The 23,815-nt window shown below is 33.3% G+C and overlaps 1 protein-coding gene across 2 annotated transcripts in view; it reads left to right on the forward strand.

Moving 5' to 3' along the window:
* The window catches only part of CPNE8 (copine 8), a 198,873-nt gene that overhangs the window by 158,485 nt on the left and 16,573 nt on the right, over positions 1-23,815 (forward strand). For both annotated transcript variants that reach the window (XM_045554030.1, XM_045554031.1), the window contains 4 exons: positions 6,726-6,907; positions 13,800-13,927; positions 21,584-21,686; positions 23,311-23,368. In XM_045554030.1, the coding sequence (XP_045409986.1) occupies positions 6,726-6,907; positions 13,800-13,927; positions 21,584-21,686; positions 23,311-23,368 (471 nt within the window). The remainder of the gene's footprint in view (positions 1-6,725; positions 6,908-13,799; positions 13,928-21,583; positions 21,687-23,310; positions 23,369-23,815) is intronic.

Consider the following 23,815-nt stretch of genomic DNA (forward strand, 5'->3'; position numbering starts at 1 on the left):
TATTTTAAACAGAAAACCATTTGAAATCAGTTATTGTGTATCATAAGAACATGAACCTCATTATTTAACTTTTACCAGAAGTTGGCACTAATTTGTATTTGTCTAGATTTTTTTTTTCAAATTGCTTATTGTGACTATGGCTCTTACATTATAATCCCTTTAAACCACATTTATCTCACATTGACTCACATTTCACAAAATAATAGAAATTTTAGGGAAAAGAGTACCTCAGAGATCATTTAATGAAACGCTTCTTTTATACACATGAGAAAACTCAAATTGGGGAAATATTTTTACTTATAAATACATATTGGTTTATTAGTTTTAGAGTTAGAACTGTAGATGAGAAGACCAAACTCTAATTCAGCTCACCTTTTACTACATATTAAGTTTATTCTCCAACATTGTGGCTTTAAGTTAATGATTTTTACTTGCATTTTATTCAATAAAATATATAAGACAGAAATAATACCACCTATAATCCTAGCACTCTGGGAGGCTGAGGCGGGAGGATTGTTTGAGCTCAGGAGTTTGAGACCAGCCTTAGCAAGAGTGAGACTGCATCTCTACTAAAAAAAAAAAAATTAGCCAGACAACTAAAAATAGAAAAAATTAGCCGGGCATCGGGGCACGGGCACAAAGGAAGAAGTAAAACTATCTCTATTTGCAGATGACATCATCTTGTCATAGGAAATCCTAAGGAATGTACTGGAAATTTATTACAACTAATAAATGAGTTCAATAAGATTGTAGGATAGAAGATCAATATATGAAGATCAATCTTTTTCTATATACTTACAAGGAACAATCTGAAAATGAATCTAAGAAAACAACTCTATTTGCAATAATATCAAAAGAAATAATAGACTTAAGAATAAATTTAATAAAATAAGTGCAAAACTATACTTTGAAGAAAATCATTGAAAGAAATTAAATATCTAAATACATAGAAAAACAAGCCATATTCATGTATTATAAGACCTAAACTATTAAGATGGCAGTATTCCCCCAAATGATCAACAGAATTAAAGCAATCTTTATCAAAATCTGAATGCCCTTTTTTTAAGAAATGGAAAAATTCATATGATATTTCATATTGAATTGCAAGGGACCCAGGAGAGCCAAAGCAATCTTGAAAAAGAACAGCAAGGTAGGATGATTCACATTTCTCACTTTTCAAACTTGCTATAAAGCAACAGTAATTAAGACAGTGTGGTACTGGCATAAAGGTGGATATATAAGTCAATGAAATGCAATCAGTTTTCCAGAAATAAACGCATGTGTCTGAGGTCTGAGGTTAAGTGATTTCCAGAAGGGTACCAAAACAATTAAAGGGGGAGAAGACATCTTCTCTGTAAGTGGTGCTGGGACAACTGGGTAGCCACATGCAAAAGAATAAAATTGGATTCTTATCTCACATCATATATAAAAATTAACTCAAAATAGATCAAAGACCTAAGTCTAACTAAGAGCTAAAACTGTAAAACTCTTAGAAGAAAACACATGGATGCATCTTCATGACCTTAAATTTGGTGGTTGATTCTTAAATATGACACCAAAAGCATGGGCAACAAAAGGAAAAATAGACAAATTGAACTTCAGCAAAATTAAAACCTTTTGTGTTTCCGTAGACACTATCAAGAAAATGAAAAGACATCCCCCAGAATTGGGGAAATATTTACAAATCATACATCTTATGAGGGACTTGTATGTAGAATATATAAAGAACTCTTATAATTCAATAAAAAAAAACAAATAATCCAATTTTTAAAATGGGTGAAGAATCTAAATAGACATTTCTCCAAAGAAGGTATACAAATGGCTAGTAAGCACAAGAAAAGATTCTTGGCATACTTAGGCATCATGAAATGCAAATCAAATCTATAATGAGATACCATTTCACACCCACTAGGATAGCTATAATCAAATGGTCAGATAACAAGTGTTGGCGAGGATGTAAAGAAATCAGAAGCCTCATAACACTGTGGGTAGGAATGTAAAATGGTAAAGCCACTTTGGAGAACACTTTGCAGTTCCTAGAATTGTGAAACATAGAGTTACCATATGACCCAACAATTCCACTCCTAGATATATACCCAGAAGAAATGAAAACGTATGTCAACACAAAAATTTGTAATGAATGTTCGTAACAGCATGATAGCCCAAATATGAAAACAACTCAAATGTCTATTAAATGATAAATAGGGAAACAAAGTGTGGTATACCTACACAATGAAATACTACTCTGCATAAACAGGAGTGAGGTACTGATACATGCTACAACATGGATGAACCTCAAAATCATTATGCTAAGTGAAAGAAGCTAGTCACAAAAGACCACGTATTATGTGATTCTATTTATATGAAATGTCCAGAATAGACAAATCAATAGAAAGTAGATTAGTCATTGTTTAGGGCTGCAGAGATAGCTAATGAGTAGAGTTCCTTTTTAAGGGGATGATGAAAATGTTCTAAAATTGACTATAGTGATGATTGCACATATCTGTGAATATTCTATAAATCTTTGAATTATATATTTTAAATAGTTGATTTGTAAGCATGTGAATTATGTCTCAGTAAGCTGTTAAAATAATCTACTCAAGTGTGATTTTCTTACAAAGGCATAAGGCAACTCTGAAACAAAATCAGATATAAATTTGATAATATTCTGGGTTTAAAACATTATAAAATCATTAAAGAGTTATAGCTAAGAGTAAGGGCTATGGAATCAGATGGCCTAGATTCATATTCTAATTTTACCAATTATTACTGTGTGAATTTGAGCAAGTTATTTAACCTGAAAAATGGTTATAATAAAAGTAGTCATGTCATAACTTTTTTGAAAGGATTGAGATATAAAGTAATATATTTAATACATGGTAGATTCTATGTTATTATCATTATCATTGCTATTAATTGAGCCCCAATGTTATCAACCTACTACAGGTTCATTCTTCATAAACATTGTTGCAGATACAGAGGAAATATAAACATGGTCCCAGATTCAAAGAGTTAACAGTCAATTTGGTAGTTTCTTAAATTGCCAAATGTTGTGACACAGAATACAAGAGCCATAAGGGATGAGAGAAGAGACCATGAAGGCTGGAATAAACAAGGAAGGTTGTCTAATGTATTTGAGACATAAGCTGGAGGAAAAGAATTTCAGGACAGGATAGCAACTTGACAAGTAGAGATGAGAGGGAAAGTATCATTAGTAGTACAGTGACAAGCAGTGACAAGACTGGTGCGGATGAAGATGCTGGAAAGAGATAGGCAACATCTTTGGAGGGGAACAGTAGGACCCTACTCTGTGTGTTAGGTTAAGACAGACATGTGAGGGAATCGATGATCTTTTAAAGTTATGGTTTCTGGATAAAATAAAATTATTTGCCATATTGGTACTATTGGGTAACAACTCTTCTTATAGTTGAGAGTTGAGTTAAATAACCATTTAGTCCACAAAATACCAAATTTAATGGTATTTCTTATCACTCACTGGCTTTTGATTAAGTAGCCAAGTTTCTCCTTTAGAAGGAAGTGTCAAAGAAAAATTGCACTGAATCAATTAAAAAGGCCGGGAAGGACTATTGCAATAGGTCTTAAGGCTATTATGATAAAGTACAAAAATTGAACTTGCTGCTTCAAAACAAAAGGCTGGAGGGTCTGTAAGTGCTACAGTGAGCTAGGGAAAAGTACTGGAGAGTATTAGCAAGGAGGTTTGTCCGTGTGATTAGGCCATCTGTTTGCTAATTGGCACTTATTGAAGTTAGGACCCTACATTCTCACAGAGATTGGGAGATAAGGCTGGTGACTTTTCCTTTTTTTTTTTTGTCTTTTTCCTTTTTCTTTTTTCCTCAGTTAGCATAAATCAATTTTATTTATGTAGTAACACTTGAATACTAACTACCCAGTGCCATCTGTCAGGACAAAATTGATGACATTACCTTTAGGTTAATATTACTTGAACATTTCTTTTTTTTTTTTTATTTCAAAATATTATAGGGGTACAAATTTTTTTGGTTACATAGATCACTTTTGTGATGCTTGAGTCAAGGCTTTAAGTGTGTCCATCACCCAGAGAGTGTTCATGGTACCCGTTAAATAAGTTTTCACCATCACCTCCCACCCATCCTCCCTGCTTGATTTCCGCTGAGTTTTACCTCCCTCTGTACACACGTGTGCTCGTTGGATAGTTCCAATTTAATAGCGAGTACATGTGGTGTATGTTTTTCCATTCTTTAGATACTTCACTCAGGATAATTGTCTCCAGTTCTATCCAAATTGTTGCAAAAGGCATTAAGTCATCCCTTTTTATGGCAGAGTCATATTCCATGATACATATACCACATTTTGTTAAATCACTCATGAATTGATGTGCACGTGCGTTGATTCTACATCTTTACAATTGTGAATTGTGCTGCAATAAACATGTGAGTGCAGGTTCCTTTTTGATAACATGGCTTCTTTCCCTTTGGGTTAAATACTCAGTAGTGGGATTGCTGGGATGGAATGGTAGGTCATCTTTTAGTTCTTTGAGGAATCTCCGTACTGTTTTCCTTAGAGGTTGTACTAATGTGCATTCCTGCCAAAAGTGTATAAGTGTTCCTTTCTGTCTGCATCCATGCCAACATCTATTGTTTTTGGACTTTTTAATAAAAGCCATTCTAACTGGGGTAAGGTGATATCTCATTGTGGTTTTAATTTGCATTTCCTTGATGATTAGTGACACTGAGCATTTTTTCGTATGTTTATTGGCCATTTGTCTTCTTTTGAAAAGCTTCTGTTCATGTCTTTTGCCTATTTTTTAATGGGGTTGTTTATTTTTTTTTCTTGCCAATTTGCTTGAGTTCTTTGTAGATTCTGGTTATTAGCCCTTTGTCTGATGTATAGCATGCAAATATTTTCTCACATTCTGTAGGGTGTCTATTTGCTCTGTTGATTATTTCCTTAGCTGTGCAGAAGCTTTTCAATTTAATCAAGTCCAGTTTATTTATTTTTGTTGTTGCTGTGATTGTCACTGGGGTCTTTTTCATAAATTCTTTGCCTAGGCTGGTATCTAAAAGAGTTTTTCCAACATTTTCTTCTAGAATTCTTATGGTTTTATGCTTACATTTAAGTCTTTTATCCATCTTGAATTAATTTTTATGAGTGGTGAGAGAAATGAATCCTGCTTTATTCTTCTGCATGTGGCTATCCAATTTTCTCAACACCATTTATTGAATAGGGCTTCTTTTCCCCATTAATAAATGCTGTCTTTCTTAATGATTATATTTCAAAGGGATGGCTCCCAGGTCCTTGAGAAGGGTATTGCTTAGTTGTAAAAGATTTCCATCTCAAAGAGGCAGAGAAAGAATTTCCAGTTGCCAGTTTTCTAAAGTAAATGCTCTAAGAAAAGAGTAGCCCATGGTTTATGGTCAGGAAAAAAAAAAAACCTTTCTAAAATTTAGCCAACTTGACAGGAGCAGTAAGGCCATTTTGGTCAGAAGACATTTTTTTAGAGATTTTGTCATGTGAAATCAGCCCTTGAATGCTGCTAACCCTTTGGAAATATAAAAGCTTTTGTGCCATGAATTATTTTTAGGACAAAAATATTCTATGTATAATTATATGTATAATAAACCAAAGGGAGATTTCTTTTATTTTCTTTCTCTCTGGATCCCAAGCGTTTATTATTATTTTTTTCCTTATCAGAAAAACCATGCCCTGAGGCTTTCCTTTTTCAGGGAATGCTTTAGTGTAGAATTGAGCTTTATGTGCTATTACAGGTCTCATTTAACTTTCCATTTTCACTTAAGAAACTAAATGAACTTTCAGGCTGCCTTTGTGCTGGTAATTAGGGCAACTGAATGTGAATCTCAATGTGTTTGAGTGGTAGTACATATATTATATTTTCTCTCAATTTCATCTTTTTTCAAATGCAACATCCTATCAGTATTAGCATTTTGGAAATTCAGAACCTTGTGCATGACCCAAACAATAATAACTGCACTGGTTAAACTTATAATTCTATGATACTTTATTGTTTTTAATCACTTTCAAATACCAAATCTCATTTTGTCCTTCCAGTTAACACTGTGGAAGGATTTATTTTACATATGCTATTCTGCAAATGGCAAGACTTGACTCTGGGACTTAGGCTCCTAGCTTAATGTCTAGTGTGAAAGTTCTGAATAATTTGTCAGATCTAGTTATTTAATCAGCTTGGGCTTGAAAATCACTGTGCTGCCCTTTTTTAAAGTGATAAAAGGGAATATTTTTCAAATATTCAATTTATATTTGTGATAGAACTTTAGGAAGGACTTATAATTATTGAAGTCCATTAAATCAGTTGGGTCATCTCGCCAAAGGCATAAGGATTCAAGCTAAAGGCACATGATTGATTTTTAAAAAACAAAGATTATAAATAAAATATGATTAACAAAAGTACTTCTATACTTCTAGAACAGAATCTCAAAAATAACCGGTGGCATCAACAATAAGGAATCATTTCTGAAAAATTCTGCATATGCATTGGTATATCTTAGGGAAACTTTCTATATGTCTGATATAAAATAATAAATATTTATATGTTAATATCCATCCAAAAAGTATTTGACACACTACGGGTATAGGCAGAAAAACATAATTTTGAATATTTTATTCTGAAATAGACATCAAGAAAAATGTTGTTAAAAAAATATCTTTAGCCCAATCTCTGTATGTGTGAATATATTTTCTGTCATCAGGCAACCCCGCTCAGCCCACTTCTCTCCACTACATGAATCCTTACCAGCTGAATGCCTATGGCATGGCACTGAAAGCAGTGGGGGAAATCGTTCAAGATTATGACAGCGATAAGATGTTCCCAGCTCTAGGTTTTGGTGCAAAACTGCCTCCAGATGGAAGGATATCTCATGAATTTGCTTTGGTAAGAATATATCAAACTAATTTGATATTTTGAAAAAAATTAATATATTAGTCCTTTTAATATTGGTTTGCTGCTTATTCTTTAGTCATTCTTGTAGCAAGCTTTTGTGACTGTAGCTCAATTTTGGTAAGTAAGTGACTTAGGAGTGTGATTTTAATGGAAAAAAGGACAGCTAAATAGCTTAGCCATAAAACTACTTAAAGTGCATCTGGTTTATAAATGGGGACGCGGGGGTTATTCTGGTTATCTGCTGCTGCACAGCAAACCTCCCTAAAAATTAGAGATATAAAACAACACCGTTCCTTTATGCTTATGATTTGTGGGTCAGGAATTCAAGCAGAATATAATGGAGGCTAGTGCATTTATTCTTTGCATCTGGAGCTTCAGCTAGGATGGCTTGAATGGCTGGGGAAGCCTGGAATTGGTGACTAGCACCACATTTTGGGGCTTCAATCCTGGCTATTGCTTGGATTCCTCAGATCTTCTCCATGCCATGTCTTCTGGGACTAATATGGCCCCTCAGATGGCTTCTTGGCTCACGTTCATGTGTGGGGCCTGAGCTGGCGTGGCTGAAGTAACTGGGGTTGCCTGGACATCCTTCCCTCTTTATAGAGATGGCCTGTCTCTGTGGTTATTGTGGGCTTCATCATAGTATGGTGGTCTCATGGTACTCAGATTTCTTACACAGCAGTCAGCTTTCCCAAGGTGAGTTTTCCAATAGTCTGGGGCAGAAACTCCAAGGCTCTGTATCATAGCTTTAGAAGTCCCAGAATGTTATTTCTGCCCCATCCTGTTGGATGTGGCAAGTTACTAAGGCAGCCCAGGCTCAAGGTAGAGGAATTAACCTTCACCTCTTACTGGCAGGAGTATCAAAGATTGTGTGGCAATCCTAAATCTATTATCTGTTTTTAAAGCCTATGAAAGGGAATAATTGTGTTAAATTAAATGAAGTTTATTTTTTGTTTCATATGTTTCTTCTCACAACGTGTATGATTTTTTTTCCTTTCTCCCTCTAATTCTCTCATTTTCTGCTTTTCCTGCATCCACATTCATTCCTTGTAACCAAACTTACACAAATATATAGAGGTTGAGCATCCTGAATCAGAAAATTCAAAATGCTCCAAAATCCAAAACGTTTGAGTGTGGACAGGACGCTCAAAGGAAATGCTCACTGGAGCATTTTTAATTTCGGATTTTCAGATTTGGGGTGCTTAACTGATAATAATGTAAATATCCCAAAATCCAAACAAAAATTGAAATCCAAAACACTTCTGGTCTTAAGCTTTTCAGATAAGGAATACTCAACCTGTACTGCTAAGGAAGGATTTTTCATTATTTGCACCTTAATCTGTTCTTTGAGCCCAATTAAAACTCTTATAGGATAGAAGTTGTTGTGGGTTGGAATGTGTCCTCTCCAAAATTCAGGTGCTGCCAAGGGAATAGTATTACAAGGTGGGGCCTTTAAGAGGTATTTAGTCGGTGAGGGCTCCTCCCTCATGAATGGGATTAAGGCCCTTATAAAACAGGCTTCACGTAGCTTGTCCTCTGCCTTCTGCCATGTGAGGACACAGCATTCTCCCCTCCAGAGGACACAGCCCTCATCAGACAACAGAACCTGCTGGCACCTTGATCTTGGACTTCCCAGCCTCTAAAACTGTGAGAAATAAATTTATATTGTTTATGAATTACCCAGTCTCAGGTATTCTGTTATACCAGTGCAAAACAGACTAAGACCGAGATCAGACCTCTTTAAATCTATGAAAAATAGTCTCCCAAGTTCATTATGAAAATAACAATGATTATGTTGATGAAGATGATAATGCTTCAAATTTAGTATTACCTAATGATTATATTCCTTTAATTTTTTTCAAAGCAGTTTTGTTTTCTTGCATAAGTAAGAGACAGGGATTAAGTAGGTTTTCAATGAAATAGTATTTGATTTGATATTCAGTAATTACTGAGTATTGAGTTACATACTGTATGCTTATTACCTTATATAATCTTCATAAAATTCTGATGTGGTAGATATTAATATATCATGCTGACATATTGCACCATTCCAGGAACTGCCGCTCACGTTGACTACAGTGAGAAGAATGCCCCCGGGAGTTGCATAATTCAACTCAGAGGCTCCCAAGTTGACCAGGACAGGATTTGAACCCCAGTCAGTCGTGTTTTAGAAAGCTGCTCTTAATCACAACTAACCACATCTTATAAAAGCACTCATAATCTTACCTGCCAGACACAGGCTTTATAAACACCATGATATATGTACTTGCAGAAGCTTTTATATGATTAGATTTCATCTTTCTCAAATATATTTTAAGAGCAGTAGTTTTATATTTTTATTTCTATACTTATTCTTACTTTTCTATTCCACTGCCCACATAATTCAGGAAAGGTCGCCGGAGGGTTTAATTCTTTCTTCCACGAAATAGCCCACATGCCACACTCCTAGTGTCATAGAAAAATGAGTATTTGTTGGGTTTTTGTTGTGTCTCAGAGAATTAAAATCTCCCAGAAACTTGTAAGACCATGAAAATCACTCATGTGATCCTAAGGCTTAAGTGCCTCAGGAAAAAGGTCATGAGCTATTTTAAGGCCTAAGAAAAAGAATAATTGTGTTAAACTAAATGAAGTTTATTAATTTTCCTTCCATCCATTTCTTCTCATGCTTGTGTGTAATTTTTTCTTTTCTCTCCCCTTCTACTTTTCTCCTTTTCTGCTTTTCCTACTCCACATTCATTCAGTGTAACCAAACCTATATCTACTGGTAAAGAAGGATTTTTTGTTATTTTCACCTTAATCTGTTCTTTGAACCCAATTCAAACATTTATAGGATAGAGATTATACCCTTTTAACTCTGTGTAAAATAGTCTGTCTCAGAAATTGTTTAGTTTTTTTCCAAAGCATTTTTATTTTCTTGGATAAATAAGACAGATAAGGGTTAAGTAGGTCTTCAAATGAAATAGTATTTGATTTGATTTCTACTTAAGTATTCTATGTTAAGCTCATCTTAAATTGCTGCAATATATTAATATAATCTATAGGTGCTGAAAATGGCAAATATGAAAACTTCAGTCCCATGTCAATCTGGCCTTTCCTGAACTACCTAATGTTAACGTTATTTCCATAGTACAAATTTGTGATATATATTCACTGCCATTAACCCATTTATTTCACCAAATTCAAGTAAATTTTTTGGATAGCAAGGGAGGCCTTTAACAAAATTAAACAATTCCTAGTGGATGGGTTTTGGCTAGCACATATTTTGAAATTGACCTTTGCTCAGTTGAAAGGTTTCAGATAGACCCCAGCCTTTCATGTGTGCTATGTATAAGATACCATGGGAAAAGAAAAGGGAATGGGAAAGGAAAGGAAGAATTTCCTAGTATTGCCATTTTAGGACTTTCGATTGTGAAGAGAATGAGTCATTGCTTTCCTTTGGTTATAATTCTTGATGACTCTTTTCATGGTTATAACTGAAAATGCAATCGCGTGAAGCTTTAGAAGAGGTATTTCTAATAAGCTTGTGGCCAGTGGCCCTTAAAAGAATGTCTTCTACATTGATGAATAGGGAAATGCTGCACCTATCCAAGTGATTTCTCTTACTAAATATCTAAAAGCACTTGCGTCCTTTTCACTTGTTTTGGCATTTATACACATCTATGCAATTTAATATGTGTCTATCTATCCTTCCAAATAGACACTAACAATTTAATAACCAAGAGTCTTTAACGCAGTACTGTGTATAAAATAGAAGCTCAATAGATGTTTGTGTATTGCATTAAAAGGAAGAATTCTCTCAGCTTTTCCCCACCATAAGCAGAGTCTAGAAACAGCCCCTAAGAGCTTCTCTTCAGTATTTTGTCAGCTTGTTAGCCCTGCTGAAAAGTGTTGCAGGCTGTAGGCAGCAACAGAGGCTATAGGCTTCTTGAATGGAGCTGAATCCAAATCACCAATACAACCCCTGAGGGAGCTAAACAAGAGGAAAAATGAGTGAGAGCTGGACACCCCTGCCCACTTCAGTCTGCCTGGTGGGATTACTGCTCATTTTGAATGCAATTCTGTATACTTTTCTACGTGTTCTACGAGTTAACATTTATTATTTTATAAATGGAAAAGGTTGTTAATTAAAAGGGAAATGCAAAATAGGGCATCCATTGCCCTCTAAATAAACAACAAAATGAAATGCACTTATTTTAAAAAACATCCTGTGTTTTGCTTTTGTGCCAGAGCCGTGCATACACTCATTCTGATTTGTTTTAACAAGCAAAAACTGATTCCCTGTATAATTATTTCAAGAAAAGAGTTTTTTAAACAGACTTAAAAAATCTTTTTATAACTCATTACAACTTTGTCATTAAGGGGAAAATCTCATTTTAGTAGCTGTAAAATATTTAAAATAATCCTGACATAATGCAGAGCATATATTAAAAAGAAGACATACTTTAATGTAGTATTCTTATCATCCAAGGCATATGTGGAAACCTTGGAGCAAACTATTATGGTATTAGGACTAATTCAGAAACCAGTGCTTTAGACATTCCATAAGGATGAATAGAAAGCAAATGATTATCTTTCCACTACCAAAGGAGAGAACAATGACGACCTTGAAATGTCAATTCCAGATGAATAGAGGCAATATATAGTTTCATAGAAATATAAACCTTCAGTCAAAATGTTAAAAAAAAAAAAGAAAAGTAGCTCAGGACTATCCTAGTTTGTAATTGTTCCCTTAAGGCAGGTATATAATACATTTTTATATGCCCAAAATCAGTAATGAGTTTTAATTTTAATTAGCTTCATACCTTATCAAGGGAAAAGAGCACCATAAAATCTTATTTAAAGGAAGGTTAAATAGGTCAGCTCAGATTAACATCAAAACCTACCATTAACTGCTTTGCGCTAAGTATTAAACATTTATTTTACATTTTAATTTGTCAATTCATATAAGCAATTTTATAATGTAAAGTGATCTTTTATTATTTTTATGTTTTCAAAAATTGACATGAGAGTTAATTAATAAAAATGAAGAAAAGACAAAATTAAAGGGGAAAAATGAGTATAAATCCCTCTCTCACAAATGACAAAATTGAAGTCATTGGTAACATCTGGCCTGATTTCCTAAGATGCCTAACCTTGCTAAATGCTTAGCATACTTTATAATTTGGTGGCATAGTGGTGGTTCACAGGTTGGGCTCTGGAGTTAAACTGAAAATCTTGGCTCTCCTACTTGTGTTCTGTGACCTCAGGAACAGTATCTAAGCTCTCAGTGCCTCAGTTTCTTTATCTGTGAAGTAGGAACAATGACAATACTTTACCTTCATTTTTAGCATTGTTATAAAAATTATATATGTAAATATTTTAGTATAAAACTTGGTATATAGAATTCAGCAAATTTTAATTGTAAATTACCCTTTACTTGTGATTGTTCAGGTAAAAACATACTTGCTAAAATTATTTCTATGTTTAAATTTAGTTACTGTCACTAATGTTTTAAAATATACCTACAAAATTTTTGATACTCCCCCTTCCAGGAGGTGGAGCCTAATTCCCCTTTTCTCTAGTGTGAACTAGACTTAGTGACTGATTTCTAGCAAGTACATTAAAGTAGGAGTAATGGTATGTAACTTCTGAGACTAGCTCATAAAAGGTTTGGGAGATTTGTCCTTGCTTTCTCTCTGGGATCACTCATTGTGGAAGAAGTTAGCTGCCATGTTGTTGAGAACACCCAAGCAGCCCTATGACGAGTCCATTTAGCCTCCTGCCAATAGCCATATAAGTGAGCTTTGTTACTTACAAATCCTCTAGTCACTGTCAGGCTTTCACATGACTGCCCCCCAGGTTGGCATCTTGGCTGCAACCTCATGAGAGATCCTGCTCAGGAAACACCTGGCTAAGCTGCTTCTGGATTCTTGACATCCCCAAAATGTATGAGATAATAAATATTCATTGTTTAAAACCACTATACAAAAGGGCAAAAATTTGGGGGTCATTTGTTACATAGCAATAGATAATGAACACACTGTCTTACTTGTGTTATTTATTAGTGGAATCTGGACTAGGAGAATTAAACCCAATAATGACAGAGCATTTAATGTATGAAAAAGCTAGACTAGGTGCCCAGGTTAAAGATACCTTTCCTTGTGCTGTTCCCAGAATAAGAGCTTCTTAATAGCAAGCTCCATTTCCCTTGAACAACATGGATATGTTTCATTGATTCTTTTCCTTTTACCTTGTCTTGGTTTTTCCCACACCAAATTCTATTCCCTCTGACCCCTTCTCTACTTGGGGTTATTAACTGTGGCCTGAAAATATGTATGTGGCAGATATTTTATATTTTTTCTTCCATCAGGTAACACTGTTTGAATTGAAAGCAGCAGCACTTATTTTTTCTGATGTTAATATGTGTTCGCTGGAGAAAAATTGGAAAAATACAGAATAGGTTAAAGAATGAAAGGAATATCACTAGTTCTCTGGCTACCTAGAGGTAGCCACTATTATTATTTTGGTTTTTTTTCTTTTCAGGATTTTTATATGTTCCTCTCCACATGTGCACAAACCTGTGTAAAATTAAGACACTATTAATTTCAGAATGTTATAGTGTTCAGCTTCTCTTGAGATTATTTAGAATTTTCTCCTGCCCTGTTTTTGAAGAGTATGTATTTTTAATTATTGCACATTATATCATATATCATTATATTGTAACCTGCATATGTTATAATCTGTTGTTCACTTAATGTATAATTACTGTTTTGTTATTATAAATCTATAAATACATGTTCTTCTAAAAAATCTGTGTCCACATGTATTATTTTCTTTTTTTTCAATTGATCTTCACAGAGACTGTTAATATTTTACTGTTTTGTTTGCCTGTAACTTTCTACAGAATGGAAACCCTCAAAATCCCTACTGTGATGGCATTGAGGGGGTCATGGAAGCTTACTATAGGAGTCTGAAATCTGTACAACTCTATGGGCCAACCAACTTTGCTCCTGTAATTAATCATGTAGCAAGGTAAGTAGAGAGTACACAAGGTATGTGTTCTAGCACACTGGACCATGGTAAAATCATAATATTATTGTTAGCGTGACTCCAGATGAAGGTTGTTTTCTTCTAATTTACCTCCAGAAAGTGAGGAAAAAGATGTATAGTAGAAACAGTCTCCATCAAGCTATCATGATACTGTGCTGAGAACTCTACATCAAAATCTCAAGTTAAGAAACATACGCTGGGTTATGTTAGGACCTATTTTTGTTCGACCAAGGAAAATATTTTTTTCTTTGAAAAGACATCCATGAGAACAAGAACAAGATCAATGGTGATCAACTGTGTAAATCATTCATATGAAATACCACATTCCAAAGTAGCATAGAAGTAAGAAGAGAGTGAATTCTATTAGATGAGTGTTTGAAGCTTTCAGTGATATATAGGGCATATTATTTTGACCTCTCTGAAATTAAGATAGTAGCTAATTTTATAAATTCCCAGAGCTCTACCTGTATATAGTACATAGTACTGAGATCAGAATATAATTGCTTATAAGACTCCAACTACATGTTCTGGAGAAAATGTTAAAATGCAAAAATCTGTATATGCTTACTTATAATTTTTTTCATAAGGGCATAAATGAATTAGACACCACTTTTCAGATTTTCTAAAAAGTTTGGCTCGAACCAGTTGCAAATTCTGTGAAACCCTGCCTTATTTTGAGAGAATCCAAAAGGTATAGTTCTCATAGTCTTGTAAGTATGTAGCCAGAACTTGAAAAAAAAAAAAATACTGCATTTGATCAGTTTATCAATGTACAAGACAATGTACAGTAGAATTCAAATAGTTCTATTTGAAGGTTCTGTTATTTTACCACCTTTCCTATCGGACATTATCAGCAACTTAAATGTGCTCTACTTTTCGTTATCTGGGACATGGACAAAAATGTTAAAATACCTCTGCACCCGAGGCTGACCCCAGTGCAACTTCCCTGTGGAATCACACCTCGGGTTGACAGTGACACATTGATGATCATTCTCTGCATGTGACGCTTTGGCTGGAGTGTTTCAGACATTTTCATCTGCTATCTATACTGAGACATGAATTTTACATCTCAACCCTGTTACACACATAACCAAAGAAAAGATTATTCCTAAAATTAGACGTTTTACCTCAGATTTTCTCTTTATTTCTATGGTATCCTACTCTTTCCTGTTCCTTTTTTTTAATGCAGATCTTGAATCACAAAATTGATTTCACAGTCCACTCATGGGTCATTAGCTGTAATTTGAAAAACATTTCCTAGCTTATTATACTCACCTGTACGAATAATGTTATATATACGTGTTTTCCTAGTTTATTGATGGCTGTCAAATTAAAGCAAAATAAAAATCATGTTAATGCAAGATAAATTACAGTTGACTCTTCCACACTACCATACAGATCACTTTTTAATAAAAAGATAGGAGAAAAATAACAAGACTTATTTTGTGTAAACTCACGCTAGTTATTATAAATGTGCTCATCAGTGTTTACCAATTAATTTTTAATTTTTTCTCATATATCTCTACTGTAAATTTAAAGTTATAGATGTATATATAAAATTTCTAGATGCATTTCTATATACCATTGAAAACTGCAGGCTCCACAGTATTGGAGCCTGTGTTAGTGCACTGGACCATGGTGAAATCTATTCCATTTTTTTATGTTTTACCCAGAATTTTATAAATTCTCAAATATAGGGATGGCTGCTAGTTAAAGCTTTCAGCCTCTTTGAAAATAAGCCATGATCTAATAATTCTTTATTGTTATTTTTTTAAATGAGAGAAAATAAGAAAAATAGTAAGAGATGGCTTTTTGAGAGTCATCTTTTCCTTCCAATACAATAGGAATTTCCACGTATCCATCTCTTATTATGGATCTATAAAGGAACACCTTTATCTTTTCTTTTATCTTTGAATGTCACATTTAATTTTGGTTTTAAGCTTTTATTAAGACAGACAATTTCTGTATGATCCAGATTTATCATCCAAAAACTTCATCAACTAAATAGATGAGGTACTATTTGTTTCTATATTAAGGTAGTTGCCATTGTTATAGTATGTGACCTCTATTTATATAAAACTTCTTGTTTTGTTTAATTTTTAAAGGCATTTAAAAGTACTTAGCACCATGCTTATCAGGTAGGAGGTAAATACTCAATAGATGTCTAATAAATGAATTCTGTAAATATTAAGATATTATCACCAAAATTCATTTCAGCAAAGTCAAAGCAAATATATATTCATACTTTTTCTATTTGCTTGATTTTTCCCCCTAAAAAAGTGTGTTTTCTGTGTAAGTATAAGCTTAGTTGTTACCATTTTCTATCAGCATTATGAAGAATGCTTATTCTTTTAACAATAATAATTTTAAGCACGTTTATTTTTAGAACTGATCTTCTATGTAATGAGTATTGACTTTCTAGGTAATATTAATGGGATGACAATATTGTGAAATAGACAAGACCAAAGGCATCAAATTTGCAACATTTGAAGGTTTTATATACTTTTCTTGGGGCTTTCCAACCCCTTGCTTCTGATTTCTTGCTTTCCCAGGTCTCCTTTCCCGGAGCTGTCTGGGGAATAGCATTTCAAATGATACAGAAATCCTACTCAACATCTACTGGTGCCTTGTCTTAAATTTAAGTGCAATTTAGCTTGGCATTTACATAAAACAATATAAAGCACAAGATTTTGCATATCCTGAGAAATCCATACCTGTTTGTTTAAATTACCTGAATGCCATATATTATAAGTGCATTTTAATTAGCAAGGTTTAATAGAAAACTAAAGAATTTTTTAAATGATAATGCTTAGCCAATCTTAATGACCTGTGGAAAATGTGATTGTGATTGATACGTACTGTATCAATCAGGGTTCTCCAGAGAAACAGAACCAATCAGAGATAATATAGACATAGCTATGGATGTGGATATAGACATAGATAAAGACATAGAGAGATATTTCAAGGATTGGCTCATACAATTGTAGGGGCTAGCAAGGGCAAAATTTGTAGGGCAGGTTGGTAGTTTGGAAACTTAGGTAGGATTTCATACTGCAACCTTGAGTCAGAATTCCTTTATTTATGGAAAACTAGCTTTTACTCTTAAGGCCTTCAACTAATTGGATGAATCTCCTTTATTTAAAGTTATTTGATGGTAAGTGTTAACCACATCTACAAAATACCTTCATGGCAACATCTAGATTAGTGTTTGATTAAATAACTGTGTTGTATAGTCTAGCCAAAATGACATATAAGCATGATCATTCCACCTACCATAAGAAAGAAATGTATTATTAATACCATTATGTTGTAAATTGGAAACAAATTTAAAATTGGAGAAATAATTTCAGGGCCTTCCAGATAAGAATTTAATAATATATCTAATAACACTGTGTTTAAATATAACAGTACAATGTTATATTTAAATGTAAAAATAACAGTACAAAGAAAAATATTAAGAAAATCATGTTTTTACAGATAGGCAGTTTGAATAAAATGGAGCTTTAACCATCCACTGGTTAATCTTAGTTTCCTCTTAGATATTGCATTACCCTTTCTACATTCTTGTTTTTATCATTTTTTTCAAAAGTTACTATTCATCTAGAATTTTATATCAATAATATAAAATTATTTGAAATAAATTTTATTTGTTGGTATTTTTTACCAACTTGATACTTCAAAAATAAACTAATACAACAATGAAAATATCAAATATCTTTTCAAGCCATCATGAAAATTACAGTTGACTTGACTTAAATAATATTCATTGTTTTCTAATTATTAGTCACTTGTTTCCTGTGCCTAATGAGTTACTTGTTTTGAGGCTATCAAATTTTAAGATGGATCTATCAATTTCTATGTATTGGCTATTTACATTTTTTCTTTTTTTCCTGTTATTGAGAACATTCCAGGATCCAGATAACTAGCCAAAATCTATTTTTGTATTTCAGGAAATAACATTTTTTACTTTGGAATTTAGATAACTAATTTTTGAATCAATCTAAAAAATGTTAGGTTCTATCTCTTCCATCTGTATGGTCGATAATAATAATATCAAAACAACAATCATTACTGAGCCCATGATCTATGTCCAGCAATATGCTCATTGCTGTAATATGGACTATCTCTTTTAATTTTCACAACCCTAGGAGGTGACAGTAGTGTTATTTCTATTTTGCTCATGACAAAATAGATATGTAGAGTGGCCTTTGTGGTGGAGCTAAAATTCCAACCAGAATAATTTGAGTCCAGATCACTAGGCTGTGGTGCCTTGAATCTTTAAACCTTTATCTCTGCTATGAAGATAAAGACAAACAAAAGAAAATGAAACATATCTACCTATCTTTGTGGATACAGTGGTCACTTCATTATACAATCAATAGTAGTTTGGGATGATAACTTAGTAACATAAAATTTGCTGTGTTACTTTGTGTCGAAATACTTAAATGTATTCCTTTATTCAGTGTTAAAAAGTTTTAATTCATTATATATCATATTCCAACTACTTAAATAAGACATCCCTGAATCAGTTTCTTATTTTGTGTTTTTGCACTTTCTATTCTTATGAACTAATAATAAGCTAAAAGAATATTCCACAAATCTGAGCCAACCATTTATGAACTTTTATTAAAACAATGCCAGACATTTCTTTTTTTTTTTTTTTTTTTGAGACAGAGTCTCGCTTTGTTGCCTGGGCTAGAGTGAGTGCCGTGGCGACAGCCTAGCTCACAGCAACCTCGGACTCCTCGGCTTAAGCGATCCTCCTGCCTCAGCCTCCCGAATAGCTGGGACTACAGGCATGTGCCACCATGCCCGGCAAATTTTTTCTATATATATATATGTGTGTGTGTGTGTTTTTAGCTGTCCGTATAATTTCTTTTCTATTTTTAGTAGAGACGGGTCTCGCTCTTGCTCAGGCTGGTCTCGAACTCCTGAGCTCAAAACAATCCGCCCGCCTCGGCCTCCCAGAGTGCTAGGATTACAGGTGTGAGCCACCGTGCCCGGCCAACAATGCTAGACATTTCTCTCACAGAAACTAAAACGAAATGTGTTTGCATTCTAGAACCCTGACAAAGTTAACATCTCTCTCCAGGCTTATCATAATAATATTAAGATATAGATAGGTTATATTTGAAAAAAGATAGCTGGCTTGTCTTAATAAAAGTTTTAATTATGCAATTTACAAAGGATTTTTTATCTGGTTCCTTTAAAAAGCAAGATTCTCTAGTGCCTTTAAAATATCATTTGAATCTGCTGGTCTGTGTATCATTGTCACCTCCTTGAAGAGGGACTCGGGTGTGGCCAGCTTATCCTTTTTACTTCATACATTTCTGTAGAATTTTAATTATTTTATCATAAGCATATAATACTCTTAAAGGGCTAAATTGGAAGAAATTGGTTTTATTTGAAATTTAGATTGCTTGCAAAGTACAACAGTATGCCAATGGGTAGAACAAGTGCCATAAAAACAATGACTAATTTTAAAACATTAATTTGTGGTGCTGATGGTGCCTAAAACTAAAATGAGTTAGACAGCTCTTATAAGTAAAATGTAATTTATTTTCAAATTAAGTGTGTCTAGCAGTAGCAAGAGACAGACAATAAACTCATCCATCTTTCTGTAGCCTTAGGTTTCCTCAAAGTTAAGAAATATAAAGCATTAATATAAGCATATTTTTATGATAGAATATAAAAATCATATGAATTTTTAAGATAAAACAACAAATCAGACAAATTCCAAGTTTACTATGATCTACGTGATGCTCTATCTCCAACTCCCCTCACAATATGAATATATTCTCCCCTTTCTCTTAGGTATACATTCTGGTGAATCAAAGACAATCTGTTAAGCCACTGAAAGTGGTATTTTATATGACTGCATAACACTCAACTTTCTGTGTTTTTTTAAATCTGGTAGAAATTTGACATTTTAAGAGCATCGCTTGGTAAGAAAAGCATAAGAGACATACTGTTGTAATTATAGAAGTTTTTTCATTATTATTTATAGCCTTCCATTAATCACATGAAATATTAATAGAAAACCCTATGTTTCTGAATCACAGTAAGAAATGAATTTAAAAACATAATCAGTATTTTAAAATTAAGAATTGAATTCCTGAAGGAAATTGTTAGACTTCTTTTCTTCAAAAAATTAAGCATAAAATAAAGTAGGTTCATACCACTTTGGATTGTTTTCCATTGGTTGTATTACCATCAAATTAATACAAATTCTTTAAGGTCCAGGATCAACTGTTCAGTACTGTGGGGGTATTTTTGACTCTACAGTACATCGTGGAACCCGTTCAACACACTCTTTACAGCATGTGAATATGCCACTTACTGTATTCTCTTTATCAATCTACAAAATTACCAGTATCTTATTAGTAGCATGAACAAATCTTGGTTTCTGTAGTCTATGGGAAAGTTGTTAAGTATTTTTCTTCTTCATACAGTTGTTCATTCTGCTGTCCAAGAAATAAGTTGTGTCCTGACATATTATGCTATTTCTCTGTTTCTAACCTGTTCAGATGGCATCCCTTGGGGTCCTTCAGGATGTAAAGGAATTGCACTGGCCAATCAATGAATATATTTTAGAACCCAATTGTTCTGTTATCTACTTGATAATTTTTTAGAAACACAGATCAAGGTCTTGTTTACTCTCCTCTATCCTAAGAGAACCATAATGCTTACTCATCACTGGACATGAACTGTACACCTGTCATGTACAAAAATTATAAAAGGTATCCTTATTGAAAATATAATCTAAGTACTTACAATGTAGAACACTACAGGAAAGGACAAATATAATAAAATATAACATATTCATAAAATTCTCCTCTAAATTACTAAGTATTATTTGGCAATGATTCTGATAAACTTATTCAAGTACTAGAATATGTTTTTATTATGTACATAATTTTTTACTTTGGTATAATTCTTCTCTCATTGATTTAACACGTATTAAGAACTTGACTGTGGTTGTGTCAAAAAACATTTTTCTACTGCATTTTTTTTATTGAGGTGAAATTCCCATAATTAACCATTTAAAAGTATATAATTCACTGACACTTAGTACATTCACAATATTGTGCAACCATCACCTCTATGTAGTTCGAAAACAAAAGGCATTTTTGATTATTGCTACCATTTACAGAATCCTTTTATACATAGAGTACCATACATGGAATTTCTTTATTAATTCATGCAACAATACAAAGGTGTAAGTGTTATTACCTCAATTTTAAAGGTAAGATAATAAAGTTCAGATAGCTTAGGTGATTTACTGGAAATCATTGACATAATGTGTTACTTAGCCAGGATATGTCTATTTCCAAAAGCTATGTCCTTTCCTTTGTGCTAAATAGCACTTCATCTCCTTCTCACCTTTTATGAGTTAATGAACTTCTAAGAGAGATATTTCTGTGTACTGGCATGGACTAATGTTGCAGTTACTCTAGTGTGCTCTTCAGAAAAATGTGTATTCGAGAGTTTACATGAGATAGACTTCTAACATATGTTTAAATATTTTCTTAAGATTAAAAGGTTTGTTGACTATTCCAAATTGTATTTAGCAGCCAGCACATAGAGAGGAACTGTTTTATTTTCTGTAATAGTCCTTACCTTTGCATTGCCTTTCAGGTATGCAGCTTCTGTAAAGGATGGCTCCCAGTATTTTGTGCTCCTGATTGTGACAGACGGCGTTATTTCAGATATGGCTCAAACTAAGGAGTCCATAGTTAACGTGAGTAGCGGTCACTCAGTATTGGGCTGGTTAAGTGACAGCATGGTAGTACTCAGAGTGAGACCAGAGCATCTTTTAGTTGATTTAACATTAAAATAGAACACTCATGCCTTTGCAGCAGATCACATCCTTAACCTTATCCAGACAACTCATACACACCATACCATTCATCCATGGGGATCAATCAGGAGTATGAATAGTTGGGTTAAAAAAAGAAATTCTTGCTTCAAAAAGAAAGATAGTAGCATCACCTTCATATGCATGAGTTTGTTTACCTCTATCTGATCTACCTGTATATAATCTTATAATTTGTACAGGTTATTTCTTAACCTTTACTGTCTAGTTATAGGAGAACTGTGCTAGCTAATTCTCCATTTCTATAGAACTGGATAGGGACTGGATTGATTCAAAAATTATCCTGCTCATTATAATTTCTAATTGTATGTTTGTATGCTTTTTAAAAGATTATTTAATTGATTGTCTTCTTTTCTAGATTACACAATTTGTGTTTACTAGTTGGTAATCTACAAAACCATAACTGTTTTTACTCATTTATATCTAGGTTTAGCAATGTTTGGCACAAAGTAGACATTTAATAAACATAGGTTGCATGAATGACTTATTTATCAAGCCTCATAATTATTAGTAGCATAGAGAAATATAATGAGCTGATTGTAGTATGAAAAAATAGTTACTTGTGGGGAAAAATTAAATGCTTTATAGATATTCTTAGAAAAACCAATATAAAAATAAGGGGAGATACAATTTACAAGTTTGTTTATTTGTATGTTTGTTATTTTTTTAAGTAAACACAAACTTGGATTGAATTTATCTTGATTTCCTTTATGCTCTGGTCAGTGGCATTACTATGCATTTTAAAATATGGACTTAATAATTTAGGTTTAACTAACAGGACATGATGCACTGAGGAATAATTATGCATAATTCAGAGACCTTCATAGCTGAAGATGTGGTTGCTGTAGTGTGCCATCTATCTGTTGCTATATCTCACATTCTTACCATTAAATTACTTAAAGTGATGATGTAATAGAAGTGATACATATGATGGAAAAACATGTTACAAAATTAAATATTTAGTCTCCTTCACAATCTCATGGATAGTCAGTGCATAAATTAATATTAATAATAACATTTCTGTTCACTCATTTACTATGAAAATTTCTTTTCTAACCTTGGGTATATAAATGAGGTAGAGTATGGTACTACTACTATTTCATGAATATGGTACGATTTTGCCCCATTAGTAACTGAAAGATTTTTGGAGGAGAAAGAACGTGAAAAAGAGGCCAAAGATACTCAAAGTCAGCTTAGAAAGGTTTTGGCTGAGAGTAGCAAGTGAAAGTAAATACTCCTTACCTTTGTTTGCTCTTATCCAGGGCTAGTTATTCCTGAAGAATGTCTCACTGTATTAACATATGTAGATAGTTTAGAAAGGATAAGAGTATAATCAAGTATATTATTCTGTGTTAACAGTTATGTTCAAAACTATTTTAAAGAACATTTGTGAAAAAAATGTCAAATAAAACTCAGGATATTATTTCTTAATTCTTTTCTTAAGAGCTTGATTTCTTAATCAAAACCTAATTGTGTATTCTCTTCAAAGGCCTCAAAACTTCCAATGTCGATAATTATAGTAGGTGTTGGACCAGCAGAATTTGATGGTGAGTAGTAAAATTTCAATAGTATTCCTTGGGAGTTTATTTAATCTGATGTATCATGTTCTTAGGTTTCTATCATTCTTTTCTGTATAGAAGGATGTGACTTGCATTTGGGTTTGTATATAATGTGCATATACCTAAAGATAGATAGCTCTATAACATGAGCAAATGAAAAGACCCTGTGTTTTGAGTGGGACAGTGTCTCTTTAGTTTATAGATTCATTCAACATGCAGCTTTCTGTTTCATTAGAGATAGTTTGTACCTCGAAATAACATTTGTTAAGACTGACAGAATGATAAACTGAATTTTTGTTCCCAAGGCAAAACACCCTCTGGGTTCACTAAAAACCTTTAAGGATGAGTGCTAAATTAATAAATCATTAGGTTGTGAAAAGAAATGTTAGCATAAGCAGAATATGCTAATTTAATGGGTTTTCAGACCCTGGCTAG

The sequence above is a fragment of the Lemur catta genome, chromosome 6, assembly GCF_020740605.2.
Source record: "Lemur catta isolate mLemCat1 chromosome 6, mLemCat1.pri, whole genome shotgun sequence".
In the NCBI taxonomy this organism is placed as follows: domain Eukaryota; kingdom Metazoa; phylum Chordata; class Mammalia; order Primates; family Lemuridae; genus Lemur; species Lemur catta.